Source organism: Nycticebus coucang, chromosome 20 (assembly GCF_027406575.1).
Source record: "Nycticebus coucang isolate mNycCou1 chromosome 20, mNycCou1.pri, whole genome shotgun sequence".
Taxonomy (NCBI): domain Eukaryota; kingdom Metazoa; phylum Chordata; class Mammalia; order Primates; family Lorisidae; genus Nycticebus; species Nycticebus coucang.
The window spans coordinates 52,423,584-52,446,237 of record NC_069799.1 but is presented as its reverse complement, the minus strand read 5'-3'; the positions used below and the strand labels follow the sequence as shown (position 1 = coordinate 52,446,237).

The window sequence follows — 22,654 nt, the reverse complement described above, 5'->3', positions numbered from 1 at the left end:
CAGCTACTCAGGAGGCTGAGGCAAGAGAATCGCTTAAGCCCAGGAGTTGGAGGTTGCTGTGAGCTGTGTGATGCCACGGCACTCTACTGAGGGTGATAAAGTGAGAGACTGTCTCTATAAAAAAACCCCAAACAATACAAAAATAACGAAACAAACATGAGTCAAAGAAATCACAAAGGAAATTAGAATGTTTTAATTTGAATCAAAATGAAAATGTTATTAAAATTTGTGGGATATAGCTAAAACATGATAAAAATCTTATAAATACATAAAAGGTAAACTACAGGCTGGGCATAATGGCTCACACTTATAATCCCAGCACTGGGGAGGCCGAGGTGGGTGGACTATTCGAAACCAGCCTGAGCCAGAGCAAGACTCTATCTCTAAAAATAGGTGTTGTGGCAGACGCCTGTAGTCCCAGCTACTTGGGAGGCTGAGGCAAGAGAATCAAGTAAGCCCAAGAGTTTGAGGTTGCTGTGAGCTATAACACTATGGCACTCTATCAAGGGTGACAAAGTGATACTCTGTCTCCCCCACGCCCCCCCCAAAAAGGAAAATTATTATTATTAACACTTTGAAAAGAAAGAAGGTTTCAAATCAATGATCTAATCTAGCTTAAACTGGAAAAAAGAAAAGCAAGTTAAATTTAAATTAAGTAGAAGTCAGGAAACAATATGAGAGCAGAAATCAATGATATACCCAAAGAAAATCAATGAAAGCAAAAGCTGATTTTTTTTCTTTCTTTCTTTCTTTTTGAGACAGTTTCACTCTATTTCCCCAGTCAAGAGTGCAGTGGCATAGGCCTAGCTCACAGCAAACTCAAACTCCTGGGTTCAAGCTGTGCTCCTGTCTCAGCCTCCCTGAGTGGCTAGGACTACTAGTGCCCGCCACAATGCCTGGCTAATTTTTTTCTATTTTTAGTAGAGATAGGATCTCACTCTTGCTCAGGTGGTCTCAGACCCCTGAGTTCAAGGGATCCTCTACCTTGGCCTCCTAGAGTGCTAGATTCATAGGCATGAACCACTGCATTGGGCCCTAAAAGACAATTTTTAAAAATTAGTAACATAGATGTATCTCTAGAGAGCCTGACCAGAAATGAAACAGAGACAATACAAATTAACAATATCAGGGGCGGTGCCTGTGGCTCAGCGGGTAGGGCGCCGGTCCCATATGCCGGAGGTGGCGAGTTCAAACCCAGCCCCGGCCAAATTAAAAAAAAAAAAAAAAGACAAATTAACAATACCAGAAATAAAAGAGGAAACATCACCACAAATTCTACAGATATTAAAATAATAAGGGGATATTTGAAACAACTCATGCCAGTACATTCAACAATTTAAATGAAATGGTTAAACCCCTTCCAAGACACAAACCATCAAAGCTCACATAAGAAATATTAAAAAGAGGGTGGTGCCTGTGGCTCAAGGAGTAGGGCGCCGGTCCCATATGCCGGAGGTGGTGGGTTCAAACCCAGCCCCGGCCAAAAAACAAAAATAAATAAATAAAGGTGTGGAACCCTTTAAAAAAACAAAAAAGAAAACCTGATTAAAAAAAAAAAAAAAGAAATATTAAAAAGAATATTTGCACACTAAATTAACAATATATGAAAATGATAACATGTAATGACCAAATGAAGTTTATCCCAAGAATTAATTGCAGTTTTAACATTTAAAAATCTATCAATATAATCCACTCTATCAATAGATAAAAGAGAAAGACTTTATAATCATCCTATTACCCTGTTTCCCTGAAAATAAGACAGTGTCTTATTTTAAGGTGTGCTCCCAAAGATGCGCTAGGTCTTATTTTCAGGGGACATCTTATCTTTCCTGTAAGTAGGTCTTATTTTCGGAGGATGTCTTATTTTTGGGGAAACAGGGTAGATATAGGGAAAAAAATGACAAAAATTGAACACGATAAAAAAATCATTCATGTTAACAAAACAAAAAACTCTCACCAAACTAGAAATAGAAGGGATTTTCCTCATCTTGATTAAGAGCATCTGTTAAAAGCCTAGAGTTAACATCATAATTGGTGGTGAAAGACTAAATACTTTCTTGACATCAAGAATTAGACAAAGATGTCTTCTCTTACCACTTCAAATAAACCATGATTTAGAGGGCTATCCAATCAAAAATACATCTGTTTTTCTCTCTCTCTCTCTCTCTACACACACACACACACACACACAAGCACTCAAAAAAACTGGAAAGGAAGAAATGAACCCATCTCTATTTGCATGCAACATAATTATCCACATAGAAAATCCCAAGGAAACTACAAAAAAAGCAACTAGTAGTAATAACTAAGTGCAGTAAAGTTGTAGGATAAAAGGTGAGTATACAAAAATCAATTGAATTTCTTTTTTTATATTTCTACGTTTTAGCAAAAAATTAAGAAATTTAGGGAGGCGCCTGTGGCTCAGCGAGTAGGGTGCCGGCCCCATATACCAAGGGTGGTGGGTTCAAACCTGGCCCTGAGGCTGAGGCAAGAGAATTGCCTAAGCCCGAGAGCTGGAGGTTATTGTGAGCTGTGATGCCATGGCACTCTACCAAGGGCGATAAAGTGAGACTCTGTCTCAACAAAAAAAAAAAAAAAAATTTAAATTTAAATTTAGGGCAGTGCCTATGGCTCAGTGAGTAGGGCACAGGCCCCATATACTGAGGGTGGCAGGTTCAAACCTGGCCCTGGCCAAACTGCAACAAAAAATAGCCAGGCATTGTGGCGGGTGCCTGTGGTTCCAGCTACTCAGGAGGCTGAGGCAAGGGAATCGCCTAAGCCCAGGAGTTGGAGGTTGCTGTTAGCTATGACGCCATGGCACTCTACTGAGGGTGACAAAGTAAGACTCTGTCTCTAAAAAAAAATTAAATTTAAAATACCATTTGTAACAGTATAAAAATAGAAAGTATTTAGATATAAATTTAACAAAAGATATTCCTGAGAGAAATTAAAGACCTAAAATGGAATGAAAGATATACTACTTTCATGAATCAGAAGACTCAATATTGTTAACACGCCAATTCTACCCAAACTGATGCAATTCCCCCATTGCAATTACCGTCAAACTGCCAGTAAAATATTTGTAGAAAACGACAACCTGATTTGTAAATATTATATAGAAATGCAGATAATTCCAAATAGAATAGCTAAAGTAATTTGGACAATATTGGTATTGGTATAAATGTAGACATACAGATTAATAGAACAGTATAAAGCCCAGAAAAAAACCAATGTATAGGTGGTCAAATGATTTTGAAATAAGCTACCATGATAATTCAACGAATGGCACTAGAATACTGAATAGTCACATGTAAGAAAAGTATGAATTTTGACCCTTGTATTCCACTATATGCAAAAGAACCTGAAATTGATCTTAGACCTAAATGTACTAACAAAACTGTAAAAGTTCTTGAAGGACAGAAGAAAATCTTAGTGACTTAGGGTTTATCAAAGATATCCTAATTAGGACATAAAAAAGGACTTAGTACAAAAGAAAAAAAATTAAATAAACCGAACACCTATTAAAACTTGCTGTTCAAAAGATACTTTTACCAAAAGAAAATGCAAGCCATGTATTGTAAAACACACAGGTAACATAAAACTTTCATCTAAAATGTAAAAAGAACTTTAAAACTTAGTAATAAGACAAACTGGGCAACAAACTTCAACAGATACTTCATAAAAGAAGATATTCAAATGGTAAATAAACACATGAAAAGATGCTCAGTATTATTTATCATCAGAGAACTGAAAATCAGAATCAAAATGAGATACCCCCCTTGTCTATTAATGTGGGCTAAATTTAAAGAGAATGATGATACAAGCGTAGGCCAGGATGTGAAGCAACTGCAACTCTTATACATTGTTGATGGGAATGAAAAAATAAACAAGTACTTTGAAAAACAGTTTGGCATTAAATATTTAGACTATTTTTATTACACATTCCACGCATTCTACTATATGGCATTTACCCAAGAAAAATGAGAGCAAATGAAATGAAAGTCCACATAAAGACCTGCACATGAATCTTTACAGTAGATTTATTTAGAACAAACCAAATGTCCATCAACTGGTGAGTAGATTTAAAGAATGTATTTATGCATACACAATAGACTACTGTTTACCACTAAAAAGAATTAAGTACTGATATATGAATAAACATGGATAAATTTCAAACTTTTGTTTAGTAAAAGAAGTCAGAAAAATAGAGAATACACTATATGATACCATATACATAATATGCAAGCTCAAGCAAACTAATCTACAGCAATAGAAAGCATATCAGTGGTTGCCTAGATACAGGTGGAGGACTGAAAATAATGGGTTACAAAGGGGAATAAGAAAACTTGTGGGACAGAGATAAATATTCAATATCTTGGTTCTAATAACACAATCATAGGTATATGTCAAAATGCTTGAAATAGTACACTTTAAATATGTATAGTTCATTTGATATCATTTATATATCAAAAATAAAGCTGTTAAACAAGAGAGATGGAGTATAAAAAATGTTAATACAAAATATAATAAAAGTGAGAAAAACTTAGAACATGAAGAAAGAAAGAAATATTAAAAAGTAATCAGGGAGGTGCCGGTGGCTCAGTGAATAGGGCTCCAGCCCCATATACAGAGGGTGGCAGATTCAAACCCGGCCCCCGGTCAAATTGCAACAACAGAAAAAAAATAGCTGGGCGTTGTGGCGGGGGCCTGTAGTCCCAGCTACTGAGGAGGCTGAGGCAAGAGAATCGCCAAAGCCCAGGAATTGGAGGTTGCTGTGAGCAGTGTGGTGCCATGGAACTGTACCGAGGGCGATAGAGTAAGACTGTCTCTACCAAAAAAAAAAAAAAAAGTAATCAGTCAATTCTAGAAAAGTCAAAATATAAGAGAGAAAAAGTACAAAGGGCAAAAGACAAAAGTAAAAAGAAAAAAACCCCAAATATTAACATGACAGATTTAAACTCCAAAAGGTACAACTACAAAAAACTGATGAAAGAAATCACAGAGGACACACAAAAAAAATGGAAAATATCCCATGCTGATGGATTAGAAAAATCAATGTTGTCAAAATGATCATGTAGCTGTATTGGATCTGTAGATCAAGAAATCTACAGATCCAATACAGTTCCTATCAAAATACCAACATAATTTTTCCTCAGAATTAGAAAAAATAATTCTAAAATTCATATGGAGGCAAAAAGAACACATACAGTCAAGGCAATCTTAAGCAAAAAGAACAAATCTGGAGGTATCACATTACGTGACTTCAAATTATACTATAAGGCAATAGTAACCAAAACATCATGGTATTGGTATAAAAGCAAGCACAAAGTTGAATGCAGCAGAACAGAGAAGTCAGAAATCAAGCCATATACGTACAACCAACTGATCTTTGACAAAACACGCACTGGATTTGAAAGGACACCCTATTTAATAAATGGTGCTGGGAACCTGGACAGCCACATACAGGCACATGAAACTAGATCCCTAACTCTCATCATAAAAAAAAATTAACTCAATATGGATTAAAGACCTCACGCCTCAAAAATTCTACAAGAAAATCTAGGAAAAACTATTCTCAACACTGACCTAGGCACAGAATGTATGACTAAGACCCAAAAACAAATGCACAAAACCAAAAATAAATAAATGGGACTTAACCAAAAAACTTCTGCACAGCAAAGGAAGTAAGCAAGAGAGTAAACAGACAACCTACTGAATGGGAGAAAATATTCACAAACTATACATCTGACAAAGAACTAATATCTGGAATCTATGATGAACTCCAACAAATCAGCAAGAAAAAATCAAATTACCCTATTAAAAAGTGGGAAAATGACACAAACACTTTTGAAAAGAAGATATACAAATGGCCAAGAAACATAAAAAAAAGTTCAATATCACTAATTATCAGGGAAATGCAAATTAAAACCACAGTGAGATACCACTTTATACAGTCAGAATGGCTGTTACTAAAAACTAAAAAAAAAATAGATGTTGACATGGATGTGGTAAAAAGGGAACGTTTATACATTTTGGTGGGAATGTAAATTAGAATAACCTCTATGGAAAACAGTATGGACATTTCTGAAAGTACTAAAAGTAGATCTACCATTAGATCCAATAATCCCATTACTGGGATTAAATGAAAATATGAGAACAACTGGTTACCAAAGTAAGAAATCAATAGATTAAAATTGCTAAAAGGAGCAAAATAGAAATTCTAGAATTGAAAAGTGCAGTAACTTGGTAAATGCGTAAATTCATTGAAATTTTCAGGAATTATCAGGTGTGAGGAATAGAAAGAAAATGGAATAAAGAAAAATGAACAAATTCTCAGAGACTTGTGGGACCCCTCAAGCAGATCATTATCCACATATACATAATGGAAGTGTCAGAGGTGGGGGAAGGAATGAGGAGAGAGGGGAGACAGGGAGAGAAGAGGAAGGAATATTTAAAGAAATAATCAAAACTTTCAAAATTTGAAGCTCAATGAACTCCAAGCAGGATAAACTCAAATAGATCCCTATCTAGACCATAATCAAACTGTCAAAAGCTAAAAACAAAGAATTTTGAAAGTCACAAAGGAGAAGTAAATAATAATCTACAAGGAATCCTCAGTGAGATTATCAGCTATTTCTAATCAGAAATGATGAAGGCTAGTTGGTAGTACAATCATATAATCAAAGTGGTGAAAGAAAGAGATTATACCTAGCAAAAACTATTCTTTGAAGTGAAGGAGAAATCAAGACATCCGGGGGTGGGGGTGGGGGTGAGTGGGAGGTGGGGCGGGGGACGGGGACGGAAGACAGCTCATCACTAAACTAGTATGCCCTCCCTACAACAAATACTAAAATGAGTCACTCAGGATAAAATGAAAAAAACTAAACAGTAACTCAACTCCACATGAAAAAATAAACATCAGGCAATATATCTACATAGGTAAACATAAAGGACAGTATATAGGCATTTTTCATTTGTAATTCCTTTTATCTTAATCAAAATACAACTGCATAAACCAAAAATTATAAATCTAGGCTGATGAGCATGTAATATATAAAGATTTAATTTATGACAGTAATAAATAATAGTAACAACAGGCATGTGAGGAACAGAGCTATACAGAAGCAAAATTTTTGTATACTACTGAAACTAAATTTGCATTAACTCTAACTAGATTGATATAAATTAAGATGCTAGATGTCCACACAGACTTACATGAGAATGTTCATAGCACCCTTATTTATCATAGCCAAAAAGCTAAATCAAATCATATGTCCTTTAGCTGATGATAAAATAATATACAATACACCCATACAATGGAATATTATTTAGCCATAAAAACAAATGAAGTACTGTTACATGCTACAACATCAATGAGCCTTGAAAACATTGTTAAATTAAAGAAGAGAAACATAAAAGGCCACATATTGTATGATTACAAATACATCAGATGTTCAGAATAGAAAAATCGATAGAAATAGGCTAGTGGTTGTCAGGGGAGTGGAAAGCAGAGACCTAGAACTAACTACTCATAGGTACACATTCTTTTGGGGGTGTGTGTGATGAATATATTTTCAAATTTGAGGTAACGCAAACATAGTTAAAACATAGTAAAAACCAATGAAGTGTGAACTTTCACATGATAAATTTTATGTTCTGTGAAGTGTAATTAGAAAAAAAGTTACAAAAAGCTGTAGCATAGATATTTAATAGTGAAATGATAAAAGCTTAATAAATAATTTCAATAATGAAATAATTTTCATGTTGAAAGCTTGCTTCAAGATTAGCAATGAAATAAGGACACTTGTCACCATTTATGTTCTACATTGTATTGGAGGTTCTATAAAGAACAAAAAAAAATAAATAATAAACACAGAAATCATTAGACTTAAAAAGGAAATTTAAGCAAGATTGCTGGATATAAGATTGTTATACAGAAGTCAAGTGAAGTTCTACATAATTATTATAGATCTAAACTGGAAATATCACACCTCTCCAACCACAGTAAATTATGCTATATTTATAAATAACTATTATATAATAATGAAAATAAAAAATATTGCTATATGCAATCATGTATAAATCTCTAAAATATAAAATTGAATAGAGAATATCAGACACAAAGGAGTACATAAGAAATAATTCTACTTATAAACTCCACAAAAAGCAGGCAAACTACCTTTGATGTTACAAGTCAGAACAAGTCACTCTTTTCATGGAGGAAAGGGAAGGTAGTAGCCAGGAGAAAGCACAGGGAAGGATTCCGGCCATTGGCAATGTTCTAGTCTTAATCTTAGCAACAGAGTTCACCTGGTGATAGTTAATTGAGCACCTATATATGCATCTCTTAAGATACTGCAGTTTTGGTTCTAGTCCACCATGATAAAATGAATATTGTAATAAAGTGAGTCACACAAATTGGTCACTAGTGCATATAAAAGTTGTGACTACACTGTAATAGGCTATTAAGGGTGTAATAGCATTATGTGTAAAATAACATACATGCCTTGATTTCAAAATACTTTATTGCTTTAAAAAATGAAAAAAATCAACTGAGCAAATCTTTTTGCTGGTAGAGGGTCTTGATTCGATGCTCCTGGCTACCAACTGATGGTGGTTGCTGAGGTTAGGGTGGCTATGGCAATTTCTTAACATAACGCAATAAAGTCCATGGCATCAATGGACTCTTCCTTTCATGAAAGACTTCACTGTAGCGTGTGATGCTATTTGACAGCATTTTAGCCACAGAACTTCCTTCAAAATTGTAGTCAATTCTCTCAATCAAACTCTGCCACTGTTTTATTATATGTTTTTAAATCCTTGGTTGTCAATTCAATAATATTCACAGTATCACTAAGAGATGATTCCATCTCAAGAAATCATTTTGAGGCCAGGCATGGCTGTTCATGCCTGTAATCTTAGCACTCTGGGAAGTCAAGGCAGGTGGACTGCTTGAGCTCAGGAGTTTGAGACCAGCCTGAGCAAGAGTGAGACCCCATCTCTAAAAACAGCTGAGCTCTGTGGCAGGTCCCTGCAGGCCCTGCTACTTGGAAGGCAGAAGCAAGAGGATCAGTTGAGCCCAAGAGTTTGAGGTTGTTATAAGCTATGATGCCATGGCACTCTACTGAGGGCAACAAATGAGACTCTGTCTCAAAAAAAAAAAAATAAAAAATAAAAAAAAATGTTGTTTGCTCATCTGTAATAAGGAAATCCTCATTCCCTCATCCATTCAGGTTTGATCACAAGAGTACAGCAATTCAGTTGCATCTTCAGGCTCCACTTCTAATTTTAGTTCTATTGCTATCGCCACTACACCTATAGTTTCTTCTTGCACTGAAATCTTGAAGCCCTCAAAGTCAACTGTGAGGGTTGATTTCACCTACTTCTAAACTCCTATTAATGTTGATTTTGACCTTCTCACCTTCGTGAATCATGAATGATCTTAATAGCATTTAGAAGGGTGAATCCTTTCCAGAAGGTTATGAATTTACTTTGTTAAGATCCATCAGAGGAATCACTCTCTATAAAAGCTACAGATTATGAAAGTTTCTTTTTTTTTTTGCAGCTTTTTGTTCGAGGCTGGGTTTGAACCGGCCACCTCCGGCATCTGGGGCTGGCGCCTTACCCCTTTGAGCCACAGGAGTCTCCCGAAAGTTTCTTAAATAATAATACTTGGAAGTTGAACTGACTCATTGATCCCTGGGATAGAGAAGGGATGTTGTGTTAGCAGGCATGAAAACAACATGTCTCCTGTACATCTCCATCAGGGCTCTTGGGTGACCAGGTAGATTGTGAACAATAACATTGTCAAAGGAATCTTTTTATTCTGAGCAGCAGGTTTCAACATTATGTGTAAATACTCTGTAAACCATGTTATAAACAGATGTGCTGGTATGCAGGCTTTGTTGTTTCATTTATTGAGCACAGGCAGAGAATATGTGGCATAACCCTTTAGGGTCCTAGGATTTTTGGAATGCTAAATGAGTACTGGCTTCAACTTTAAGTCACCAGCTGCATTATCCCCTAATAAGAGAGTCAGCCTGTCCTTTGAGACTTTGAAGCCAGGCCTTGACTTCTCCTCTCTAGCTATGACTAAAGTTGTAGATGACATCCTGTTCCAAGAGAAGGCTGTTTCACCTACAGTGAAAATCTGTTGTTTAGTGTAGCCACCTTTGTTAATTATCTTAGCTAGATCTTGATAACTTACTGCAGCTCCTCCATCAACACTTACTGTTTCACCTTTCACTTTATGTCACAGAGATGGTTTCTTTCCTTAACATCATGAACCCACCTCTGCTAGCTTCCAGCTTTTCTTCTGCCACTTCCTCACCTCTCTCAGTCTTTATAGAATTAAAGAAAGTTAGGGCTTGCTTTGGATTAAGCTTTGGCATAAGGGAATATTCTGCCTGGTTTGAAAATTGTATCCAGACCATTCAAACTTCTCTGTATCAGCAATAAGTCTGTTTTGTTTCCACATCACTCATGTATTCACTGGAGGAGCACTTTCAGTTTCCTTCGAGACTATTTCCTTTGCCGTTACAACTTTGCTGTTTGGCAGAAGAGGCCTCACTTTTCATCTTATGTCAGCTTTCCTCACTCAGCTTAATCATTAAGTTTGAAATTATCAGATAATTAACAAAATATTACATAGAGACACAAAGTGATCACATGCTGTTGGAAAATGTCACCCAAAGACTTAATTCAACCACGTGTTGCCACAAAACTTCAATTTGTAAAATACATAATATTTGTGAAGCACAATAAAGCAAGATCTGCCTGTACTTTATATATTTTTCTGTTTTACTCAAAACAACTTATAAAAAGTTTGCTTACCTGTTTTTTCTGTGTTCTGTTCCTGTTTTCTAGCCAATCATCCACTTGTTCCTCAATTTCTTCAATGGAAGCTCCATGATCGTAGGAGTGAACATATGTATTTTCTAAAGTTGTGTATACAGGAAATTCAGGTTTTGGTTTTTTAAATTTCTTCTGTTCTAAAAAAAAATGTTTTAAAGAACCAATTATTGAGATTTGTTAAGAATAAAAAAGTATTTCTAACATTTTATTCGTAGGCCGTAACTTGAAATAATACTTTTGTTTTCTTTATGTGCAAGGTACTTTACATGTCGTCAACTCTTTTTTTTGAGAGAGCCTCAAGCTGTCACCCTAGGTAGAGTGCCGTGGCGTCACAGCTCACAGCAACCTCAAACTCTCCGACTTAAGCGATTCTCCTGCCTCTGCCTCCCAAGTAGCTGGGACTACAGGCGCCTGCCACAACGCCTGGCTATTTTTTGGTTGCAGCTGCCATTGTTGTTTGGTGGGCCCGGGCTGGATTAGAACCCACCAGCTCAGGTATATGTGGCTGTAGGCATGGAGCCAACACTTAATTTTATTAACCAACTTGTCAGGTGGGTACTACATGTTACTAATTCATTCGTTTATTATTTCAATCACCAAATATTTGAATGTCAATGTAAGTCAAGCATTCTTTTAGCTCCTGAGGCTCGGCTATAAAAGAATAAAACAAAGTCTCTATTCTCATCAAGAATAAGGAAGCATAAAACAGGTCATAGGAAATACAGTGTATGTGAGTGAGGATGGGGCGAACTTCTCTCTTCTATGTATGTGTATTTATACAGAATGATTAGGGAAGATCTTTCTGACACACACACACACACACACACACACAAAAGATAACATTTAGGCAGAGAACAGATGAAAGTGAGGAAGCAATTCTGTGGTTCTTGGGGATGTAGGAAAGAGCAGTACAGGCATATGGTGCAAAAGCATAAAGGCCCTGAGACAGGAGTCTGCTTAGTGAGTTCACAGACCCTCAGGGAGACTACTAAGCCTGCAGAGGAAAGGTGAGTTGGAGAGAAGCAGAGGATGGTGGGAGTTGAGATCAACAGTGATTGTAGAAAAGATTTTTCAATTTGATCGCAAGATGGATGCAGTTGGAGAGTTGTGAGCAGAGAAGTAACTGAGGCTCAATGAGGTATACCTTGCTTTTGGAATTTGAAGGCAGTATCCAAACTTTTTGCAGTAATTCTTGCATTGCAAACTTTTATTAGCAGACATTGGATATGAATGTTGTTCTCTCATGAAAATAGAATTGCTCTGTTTTAAATAACTAGCGCAAGTTTTATTGTACATTAACCATTACATTGTTTTTAAATAAAATTCAGAGATGCTGCTATTGAGATGATGATCATAAATAACCATCACCAGTTTGTAAATATCTTTGTTTTCAAAGTACTTTTCATCAAACATTTCATTTTGGCACAGTGGAAAGGGCTTTGATTAAATTTTTTAATCCTACTTAGTTATACATATAATATTGGGCAAGTAAAACTGAGAATAGTGTCTGTTGGCGGCACCCATAGCTCAGTGGGTAGGGTGCTGGCTGGCCTGGGCCTACTAAAACAACAATGACAACTGCAACAACAAGAACAATAAAGAAAATAGCTGGGTGTTGTGGAGGCACCTGTAGTCCCAGCTACTGGGAGACTGAGGCAAGAGAACTGCTTATGCCCAAGAGTTTGAGGTTGCTATGACCTGTGATGCCACGGCACTCTACCAAGGGCAGCAAAGTAAGACTCTCTCTCAAAAATAAAAATAAAAAAAGAACAGTGTCTGTTTTCTCACCTGTAAAAAATACATATATATTGGCTCTCAATAAATGGTATTATCTTCACTACCCTGCGTATATGTGTGTTTGAATGTACTATCATGCCAATGTAATAAAATCAATATGATATTGGCATAATAGTCAAATTCATAGAAGAGACAGAGAATTTATAAATACAGATGCTCCTCAACTTACAATGAGGTTCCATTCTGATAAACTCATCATGATAAGTTGAAGTACTATTGTTAAACTGAAAATGCATTTAATATACCTAACCTACTGAGTATCATAGCTTAGTCTAGACTAACTTAAACATGCTCACAACACTTACATTAGCGTACAATTGGGCAAAATCGTCTGGTAACACAGTTCACTGTAGAGTATTAGCTGCTTATCCTCAAGATCATGAGGCTTACTGAGAGCTGTGGAACACTGATGCTACTCAGCATAGTGACAGGTATCTTACTGCCTATCTAAATGCATCCATTAATTAATTCACAATATATTTAATGAGCGCCTACTAAACACACGGCCTTGTCCTAGGTTCTGGGGGTATAGCTATAAACAAGATACACAAAAACCTGGCTGCATGGAGCTTATAAGCAAATATATTTGTTTATTATTATTATCACTATTTGTTGAGACAGAGTCTTACTATGTCTCCTTGGGTAGAGTGCCATGGTGTCACAGCTCACAGCAACCTCCAACTCTTGGGCTTAAGTAGCTGGGACTACAGGTACCCACTACAATGCCTGGCTATTTTTGTTGTAGTTGTCAATGTTGTTTTTTTAGTAGGCCTGGGCCAGGCTCAAACCTGCCAGCCTCGCTGTATATGGCTGGCGCCCTACCTACTGAGCTATGGGCACAAAGCCAAATATATTAATTTATATAAACTATAATATCAAATAGTAACTCATTTCTAAATTAATAGGTAAAATTTTATTGGAAATTTGACTAATTTATAGTCATAAACGTTTATTTATTCAATTGGATAAAAAATTTTTTAAATCATTTCAGTGGGAAAACAATACATTACATTTATATATGTATAGCATAGATTTTTTTTTTTTTAAAGAGACAGAGTAGAGTGCCTGGGTAGAGTGCCATGACATCACAGCTCACAGCAACCTCCAGCTCCTAGGCTTGCCCGGTTATTTTTTTTTTGTTGTTGTTGTTGTTGTTACAATTTGGCTGGGGCCGGGTTCAAACCCGCCACCATTGCTATATGGGGCGGGTGCCCTACTCACTGAGCCACAGGCACCACTCATAGATTTGAAATATTAAGGAAATTATAAATCTATATTGACCTGTATGATTTGAGGAATTCATACATCCATTGTTATTAGAGCAAAGTACCTGGAATGAAATACTATATTCTTTAGATATTCTGTGCCCGCATATAAATGCTTTTGGGACTAGGACACCTATTAGGTTTTTTTTTTTTTTTTTTTTTGAGATAAAGTCTCAAGCTATCGCCCTGGGTAGAGTGCTGTGGTGTCACGGCTCACAGGAACCCTCAACTCTTGGGCTTAAGTGATTCTCTTGCCTCAGCCTCCCAAGTAACTGGGATTACAGGTGTCCACTACAATGCCCGTCTATTTTTTTTTTTCTTTTGGTTGTAGTCATTGTTGTTTGGCAGGCCCGGGCTAGATTTGAACCCACCAGTTCTGTTTATGTGGCTGGTGTGTTAGCTGCTTGAGCTATAGGAGCCGAGCCTCCTATTAGGTTTTGTAATACATTTCATAAGTTAAGGTACAGGGTTTCTAATAGGTCATGTTTCCAAATATACTAGTGCTAGTGACTGGTTATTTGTGCATATAGCTTTTCATGAGTTATCTCAAGCAGCACTCGCCCATCCATGAGCACCCTATATTACCACAGGCAAACATTTTAACCTAATTGGAGCTACTCTTTCCCAATCTCCTTTTTCCCACTAAGCCCTGAAATCAACTTACAAATGAGCATCTTCTTTGTTCGTGGTCCTGAGTTTTCTAGAAAATCAGTCTTCCCTTACCTTAAAGAAGGTGAGTATTTTCTTACCCTGCCATATTCTGCCCTCTCTGCTCCACTTTCCCTACTATGTGTCCCCATGGTGCTCCTCTTTAGGTCCATCACTGGGGCATGCAACAGGGACCACAACACAAGAAAAATATCACTAACCTCAGGAAATATTATTTCTTCAGATTAAAAAGGAATACTTTGCAGCACAGTTTTGATTTTGTTTTATTTTAAAATCATATAAGGTATAGACAAGGGGATGAAGTATTAAGTTTTACTTGTATCCCCTTTTGTCTATTTAGATTGTGATCTTTACAAATAATTCTTTATAAAGTAAGTCAGACATTATTTTTTTTTCCATTCATGATATGGGCTATCTCCGTATATAGAACTTAATTGTATTTATTGAGAATAAAATTTAAAAATTAGAGACTGTGTAAAAATATCACTATCCTCGGAAAGTCTATTATTTATAAATATTCAAATTATTTAACACTAACCCATAATACTGATAATAAACAAGTGCCCCAAATTTCCCAAATAGATCTCAACAAGTTTTTTGCGTAAGACTTCCCAGAAAGACATTTACTCTTAAGGATTTACCCTTTTCACACTTTTCTACACACTATATACCCTATTAATCAGACTACCACACCCTGCTCCAAGTAATGCTAGGGCAGCCCTCAGAGATAACTGTACAATCTAAGCAGTAAAACAGACAGACATGAGGGCAGATTCGCAATTAGGTCATGAAAAACAAGCAGCATAAAATAGCTATTGCTAATCTACAATGAGATGCATTTACTCAATTAAGTAGATGGAAATGTTATTATGAACTCAGTATTACAACAATGGCCTTTAAAATTAAGAAGGATAGGTGCAAATGAAATGCACACTGGAGGGTTTGGGGCCTTTATGTATCAATTCTAAAGTATACAATGCAGAATACCTTAATGAAGTTAACAAATTTAATTAAAAGATTCTTTACATGTAACCCTTAGAGATTACATTAAAAAATTCATGACAGTTTCTGATATTGTTAATAGTGAATGTGATTGTTCTTTAACATTCTCAATGTTGATACCATCATCTTTTCTAAATATACCACTGACGTAAAAAAAATTAGAGATAGGGCGGCGCCTGTGGCTCAAGGGGTAGGGCGCTGGTCCCATATGCCGGAGGTGGAGGGTTCTAACCCAGCCCTGGCCAAAAAAAAACCAAAAAAAAAAAAAAAAAATTAGAGATAATATAGTCTATTACTCAGGGCCTATTGCATTGATTTTAATATGCTTTTTGGTATTTATTCCATTCTTTCTTAGTTTCGATAATGGATAAACTACTGATGAATTTTCAAACATTTTAGAAGACTACATACCTTTATTTTCAGATATTGACATATTTTAAAATTTGTGATTTTTACATATTCTTTTTCATTAGATAATAACAAAATAAAAAAAGATCATTAAATCTGAGATTGTTATCAAACTCTTAGGCCGAACAAAAATCTTTCAACAATTTCGGAAAAACAGTTATAAACTTCAAAAGAAACTTTTGCTTGTAATACTTCAAGTTTAACTCCTATTTTCAAAGGGGTAGTAATATATATTGAATCGTTACTTGTAGAGAATTCTAATACATATGCCACAATTATAACAATTATATGGTTCAATACAGAAACTACATAAAAATGATAAGCTGTGTCTATTAGAGCAACCATAGACATGCAATGTATTCACGTTGCCTCTAAAGATAAGTTCTGGGTTGGACATTTTTTCTTTTGTTATAAATATAATTTTTTCTTCTTGTTACTAGTCTGAAGAGGTTTAGAAAATGTTTATGTATCAATTTTAGAGACCGAGGTAGGTGGACTGCCTGAGCTCACAGGTTTGAGACCAGCCTAAGCCAAAGCAAGACCCTGTTTCTAAAAATAGCCGGTGTTGTAATGGGTGCCTATAGTCCCAGCTACTTGGGAAGCAGAGGCAAGAGAATCACTTGAGCCTAGGAGTTTGGGATTGCTGTGAGCTATGATGCCACAGCACTCTACCAAGGGTGACAAAGTGAGACTCTGTCTAAAAAGAAGGAAAAGAAAAGAAAATCTTTATGTACCAATCTTACTAAAAATAACAATTACGTAAAAATCATATTTAGAGTTTCATTAGCCTACCCCACTTCCTAACATACACATCAGTCAACCTTAACATGTAATCCTGTCATCTTAACTCTTCCTTCTTAACAGAAGTCTGCTTTAAACAATGATATACTTAAACAATTATATAGTTTACCTAAATATTATTTTATATATAATTGTTGAAAATTTTTTTTTTTTAGAGACAGAGTCTCACTTTATGGCCCTGGGTAGAGTGCCGTGGCATCACACAGCTCACAGCAACCTCCAACTCCTGGGCTTAAGCGATTCTCTTGCCTCAGCCTCCCGAGTAGCTGGGACTACAGGCGCCCGCCACAACGCACGGCTATTTTTCGGTTGCAGTTCAGCCGGGGCTGGGTTTGAACCCGCCACCCTTGGTATATGGGGCCGGCGCCCCACCAATCGAGCCACAGGCGCCGCCCTGTTGAAAATTTTTTAATTAATAAATTATATGCTCCTTGAGATAGTGTTCTATATGGATACTTAGAGGACACTTATTAATATCCATAAAATTATTACACATTAATTCATATATACATTCATGCTTCCATTTACTAAACCTTTAATATGTGCTGGGACACTGTTCTATGCTATAGACAAAAAGATGACAAAGAAACAGTTTCTGTTCTAAAGCTGCCCTGACTCCTGAAGGATTTTGGTAGACAGAAAAATAGAGCCCTAAAAACAACCATGCCCAACCCCTAGAACCTGGGGACGTTAACAGTGAACAAAAGAGACAAAATCCCTACCCTAATGGAACTTACATTCTCCTGGGGAAAACCAGATGGTAAACAAAATTAATAAACAAGTTAATGTTAAAGTAGTATTAAATGCTCTGAATAAAAATAGAAAAATGTAGACACAAAGTATAGGCTCGGTGCCCATAGCACAGTGGTTACGGCATCGGCCACATACACCAAGGCTGGCGGATTTGAACCCAGCCTGGGCCAGCTAAACAACAGTGACAAGTGCAACAAAAACAGCCAGGTGTTGTGGCAGGTGCCTGCAGTCCCAGCTACTTGGGGAGGCTAAGGCAAGAGAATTGCTTAAGCCCAAGAGTTTGAAGTTGCTGTGAGCTGTGATGCCACAGCACTCTACCAAGGGCAATATAATGAGACTCTGTCTCAGAAAAAGAAAAAGAGAGAGTGTATATGTGTGAGAAAGATATAGATAAGGCAAAATTGGACAAAAGAACCAAGGCTGAGAAACTGCCTCCTTTAATAGTATGTTCAACTTTTCCTAAAATCAGCAAGAACTATCTTTTGTGTTTAATGGAACATTTCTTTTCAACGTATTGGTAATTTTTCAAGTTTGTTCATATAACAATATTGCAAACAAAACAAAGATGTTCAAAACAAAAATCATTGGGATTTTCAGGTTTCCCAATTACTACTGCTACAATACACAGAAAGTTGGGTGATTAGTTGGTCAGATTCAATATTAAATATCAGTCATTATTACAGTACTGGATTATATTAGGACTTTGCAGATTTTGGATGCCTCTGGTCTTAAGAAGTTCCATGACCCCATGCTGAATTCATCCCTCCTTCTAATACTGGACTTTGGTTCAGTAATACTAATGCAGTACTTTCCAGGTGTAATTCATTAAGTGCAAGTGACTCTATCAAGAAGTAGCAAAGAAAGCATAGAAAACTGAATTACTGATAAATATAAGGGAAAAGTCCAAATTTAAATAACTAGTTTTGTATGCCATTGCTAACATAGTAAAATGAGGTTTACAACTCACTTTGAAGTATTTCGAGTTCAGTTTTAGTCAGTGCATCTTCTTTTTCCTTCAATCTTGTTTCCTTATATTTAGCATAAAGCTGTCCAGCATCCTTAAAAAACGAAATTACAAATAAATTAACATAAAAATCAGTTTGCTTTCACAGTATTTCCATATAATTCATTTTAAAGCAATATATTCATTTCACAAGTAGTCCTTTTGTTTTCAATTGTGTGACAAACAAAAGAAATGAACACATACTTCTCCATGATTTTTCTCTCATGGAGAACAGGTTAAAGGCCAGAAACTACATGAGTATAAATTTAAGCATACTCTTTTCTCTCAGAGAATGGAAGTGTCATCTTCCTGTTTTTTTTTTCATTGTACACTATTTTCTCAATGTGATATTATTGCATGGATAGAAACCAGAAAAACTCACTTGCTAAACTGAATTAATGGCATAGTAAATAAATTATATTACTGGGACTAATAAAATACTAGCACTATTTTCATAATAGTCTTTTAACTCAAATAGATTTAAAAAATTATCACATGTAAATCTGATTACAAAACTTATATGACCACAAATGCAAAAGTTGTTACTTCTCCTTCCCTGACCTTTAGAGACTAGTATAAAACCATCATGGAGGACCGAGGATTGAGAACACATACTATACACTCACACTTAGCACTTAGATGTCAATATATGGTGGCAAAAGTCTCAATGAGTGGCACATAGGTAAGATGTTAGCAGGATACAAAAGTAAAAAAATAAAAAAAAGACTGAGTCCTAGATAATCACAGGCATAAAAATAAACAAGTTGATACTCTATGCATACGATGATCCTGACAAAAAAGCAAAGCTTATCTTTTTCCAAACTCCTTGACCTCCTTGGCTCAAACTTTATATATGCTATAGCAAAATCACTTGTACCTGCTGGGCCACACTGTGCTTGCATGTCTTTGTATCTGCTTTGCCCTCTCGTCAGAATATTTTGCTCCCCTATCCATTATAAACGAACTCCTATTCATCCTTGAAAACTTTTTCTTTCTTTTTTTTTTTTTTGAGATAGTCTCAAGCTGTTGCTCGGGGTAGAGTGCCATGGCATCATAGCTAACAGCAATCTCAAACTCTTAGGCTCAAGCAATCCTTCTGCTTCAGTTTCTTCATTTTTAGTAGAGACGAGGGTCTCACTTTTGCTCAAGCTGGTCTCAAACTCATGTGTTCAAGTCATCCACCTGCCTCAGCCTCCCAGAGTGCTAGGATAGGCGTGAGCCACCACGCCCAGCCTGAAAACCCGCCTGAAAACCCTTTTCAAGCACTATCTCCTCTGCAATTCTTTCTGACTTTCTTTAGCAGGTAATTCTCTCTGGTATACTACTTCTGTTTATAAATACCCTGTCATGATTATGTTCTCTCCTAGAAGATGAGAAATTTGAGACAGGGATACTTGTATGCCCAGAACATAGTATCTGGCATAAAGGAGGCACTCAACTAATTTGAAATATGTGAGAAACCTTATAAAGTAAGAAATGAAAGGGCTTGATGACTGACTAATGTGGAATAAGAGAAAGATGGATATCAAAAGTGACACTAAGGTAACATTTCCATACTATAAGATTCCTACAGTAGATAAATCATAGACCCATCTGAGAGGGTTTTGTTTCTGTAGGAAATAAAGGAACAAAATCAATCTTTGACACTATCTTTATCCAGATGTAAATATATAAACACTTATACCCCAGAATGGAATTATCTCTTTTTATCTATAACTGTATCCAAGTTAAAGCTTTCTCCTGTGGTCTACATGTCTTAGCATTGTACCAGAGCTCTTTTAATGTGTAACTATTAAGAAAATAATAGGGTATTCCTAAAACCACTGAATCAATATAATAAAGATGTATCTCGTATTCTTTCCATCCCCACTTTTATGTTCCTACCTCGTTTCTACTAGAAGGATCACCGTAAATCTTGGGCCAGCTAAACAATGGTACAATTTGCAGAGCACAGATGGTATTACACCCCATTTACTCTTTCTCCCATGCGCATATATAGTTTAAATGTCAACAAGGTTTGGGGTTAAGATTTATGGCCCCTTAACATTCCCTACCCCACTTGAAAAAATTCAATCCTAAAGTAGTAGTATTTTATAGTAAGCCATATGAGTCATTATACCTTTGTGTGAATGAATGAATGAGCTTATTAGCTTCTTTCCACAGAGTAGTTTTAATAGTAGGGAAGAAGAAAAGGTCAGGAAGGCATTGGCTCCTTGAGGGGAGTAGAAAATGTGGCACCATGTAAGAAAAAAAGGGCAGAGATTAGTTATTTACGAGAGGTGAAAAGGCTGAAACCAATCATCATAGTATAAGTACAGTGAGATACAATGTGGTGATTAAGAGGACAGATTTTGAAGCCAGACTACTAGCTAATTACTTCACTTCTCTATGGATCAGTTTTCTCATTCATAAAATGGGATAATAAAAATACCTAACTCATAGGACTGCTGTGAAGATTAACTGAGATGATATTTGGGAATCACTTAGAATGACATCTTGTACATAGCTACTAGGCCTTTTGTGTGTTGGCTGTTTTTATAATTACTTCATCATTTTGACAAGAATGTTATTCTCCAGCACAAAGCAAGGTTAAGCTTTTATGCTTCATACTTCACCAAAACTCCCCCCGCCAGATCCTGCATCTTCTTGCTTATGTGACTTCTTTTTATCTGCATCTTTCTCACCTAAACACAAAGATCTTTTTTCTTTTTTTATGAGACAGAGTCTCACTTTGTCGCCCTGAGTAGAGTGCCATGGCATCATAGTTCCCAGCAACCTCAAACTCTTGGGCTCAAGTGATTCTCATGCCTCAGCCTCCCAAGTAGCTGAGACTATAGGTATGTGCCACTATGTCCAGCTAGTTTTTCTCTTTTTAGTAAAGACAAAATCTCACTCTTGCTCAGGCTGTTTTGGAACACCTGAGCTCAAGCAATCCACCCACCTTGGCCTCCCAGAGTGCTGGGATTACAGGCGTGAGCCACCCGCACCCAGCCAACACAAAGATCTTTTGCTGGGTAAAACCAACCTCTTCCTAGTAGCCTTGTCAAATTTGAACATTTCTCTGCTAATGTTTCTTCTTGCTACAGCATATAATTTCACTAAAACTTTCTCTTTGAAATACTCATTTGATCCAAAATCACACTTACCTAAGAAAAATGCAATCCAACCAATCATCTTAACCTACTCCACCAAATCCAAGAGTTTTCATACATTTCTTAGTCTCGCTCACTGTTTTATCTTCCTTTTGTTCCATTCCTAAGCTTTGTCCTTATACTTTGAAATTCTAATTACACTATGCATACTCCAGGAAGCATTACTTCCTCAGTAAACCTATGATCTCAAATAACTCTACTGTCTAAATAGCTTTACATTGTTTCAACCATCCTTGTGTTTAGTTTAGGCTACCACACTTTAAGATGCACGGAAAAACAGGAAAACTTAAAAAAAAAAATGATCAAATGATGAGGCAGCTTAAAACTGTATCTTATGAGGGATTAAAGATGAGAAGATTAGGGATAACTTGATAACTATAACAGAATATCATAAGGGTTATTATAGAAAAGAATGGTAATATTACTATATTTGGTTCCAAAGATACAAGATTGATTATGGATAAATATAAAGAAGAGCTTTCTAATAATCAAAATTACCTGAAAGTGAAATAGATTGACTTTTGAGGCAGTCAAAGAGAAATCAGGTGGCTATTATTTAAGGTATCATGCAATCAAAATGGATTGAACAGGGCGGCACCCATACTCAGTGGATAGGGTGCTGGCCATATGCACCAGGGCTAGTGGGTTTGAACCCAGCCTGGGCCTGCTAAAACAAAAAAAAAGCCGGGCCTTGTGGTGGGTGCTTAGCCAGGCCTCCCAGCTACTCAGGAGGCTGAGGCAAGAGAATCACTTGAGGCTAGGAGTTTGAGGTTGCTGTGAGCTGTGATGCCATAGCACTCTACCAAGGGTGACATAATGAGACTGTCTCAATTAAAAAAAAATTGATTGAATAAAATCAATTATTTTCAACCTTTTTTCCTTTTGTTGTTGTTGTTGTTGTGATAGACTCTCACTCTGCTGCCTGAGCTACAGTGCAGTGGCATCATCAT

The 22,654-nt window shown here is 36.4% G+C and overlaps 1 protein-coding gene across 1 annotated transcript in view; it reads right to left on the bottom strand.

Annotated features, from left to right (window-relative positions):
• The window catches only part of DNAJC1 (DnaJ heat shock protein family (Hsp40) member C1), a 197,743-nt gene that overhangs the window by 69,328 nt on the left and 105,761 nt on the right, over window positions 1-22,654 (bottom strand). Inside the window, exons 7-8 of the mRNA XM_053572108.1 lie at window positions 18,517-18,607; window positions 10,834-10,991 (exon numbers count right to left, since the gene is read on the bottom strand). Of these exons, the coding sequence (XP_053428083.1) occupies window positions 10,834-10,991; window positions 18,517-18,607 (249 nt within the window). The remainder of the gene's footprint in view (window positions 1-10,833; window positions 10,992-18,516; window positions 18,608-22,654) is intronic.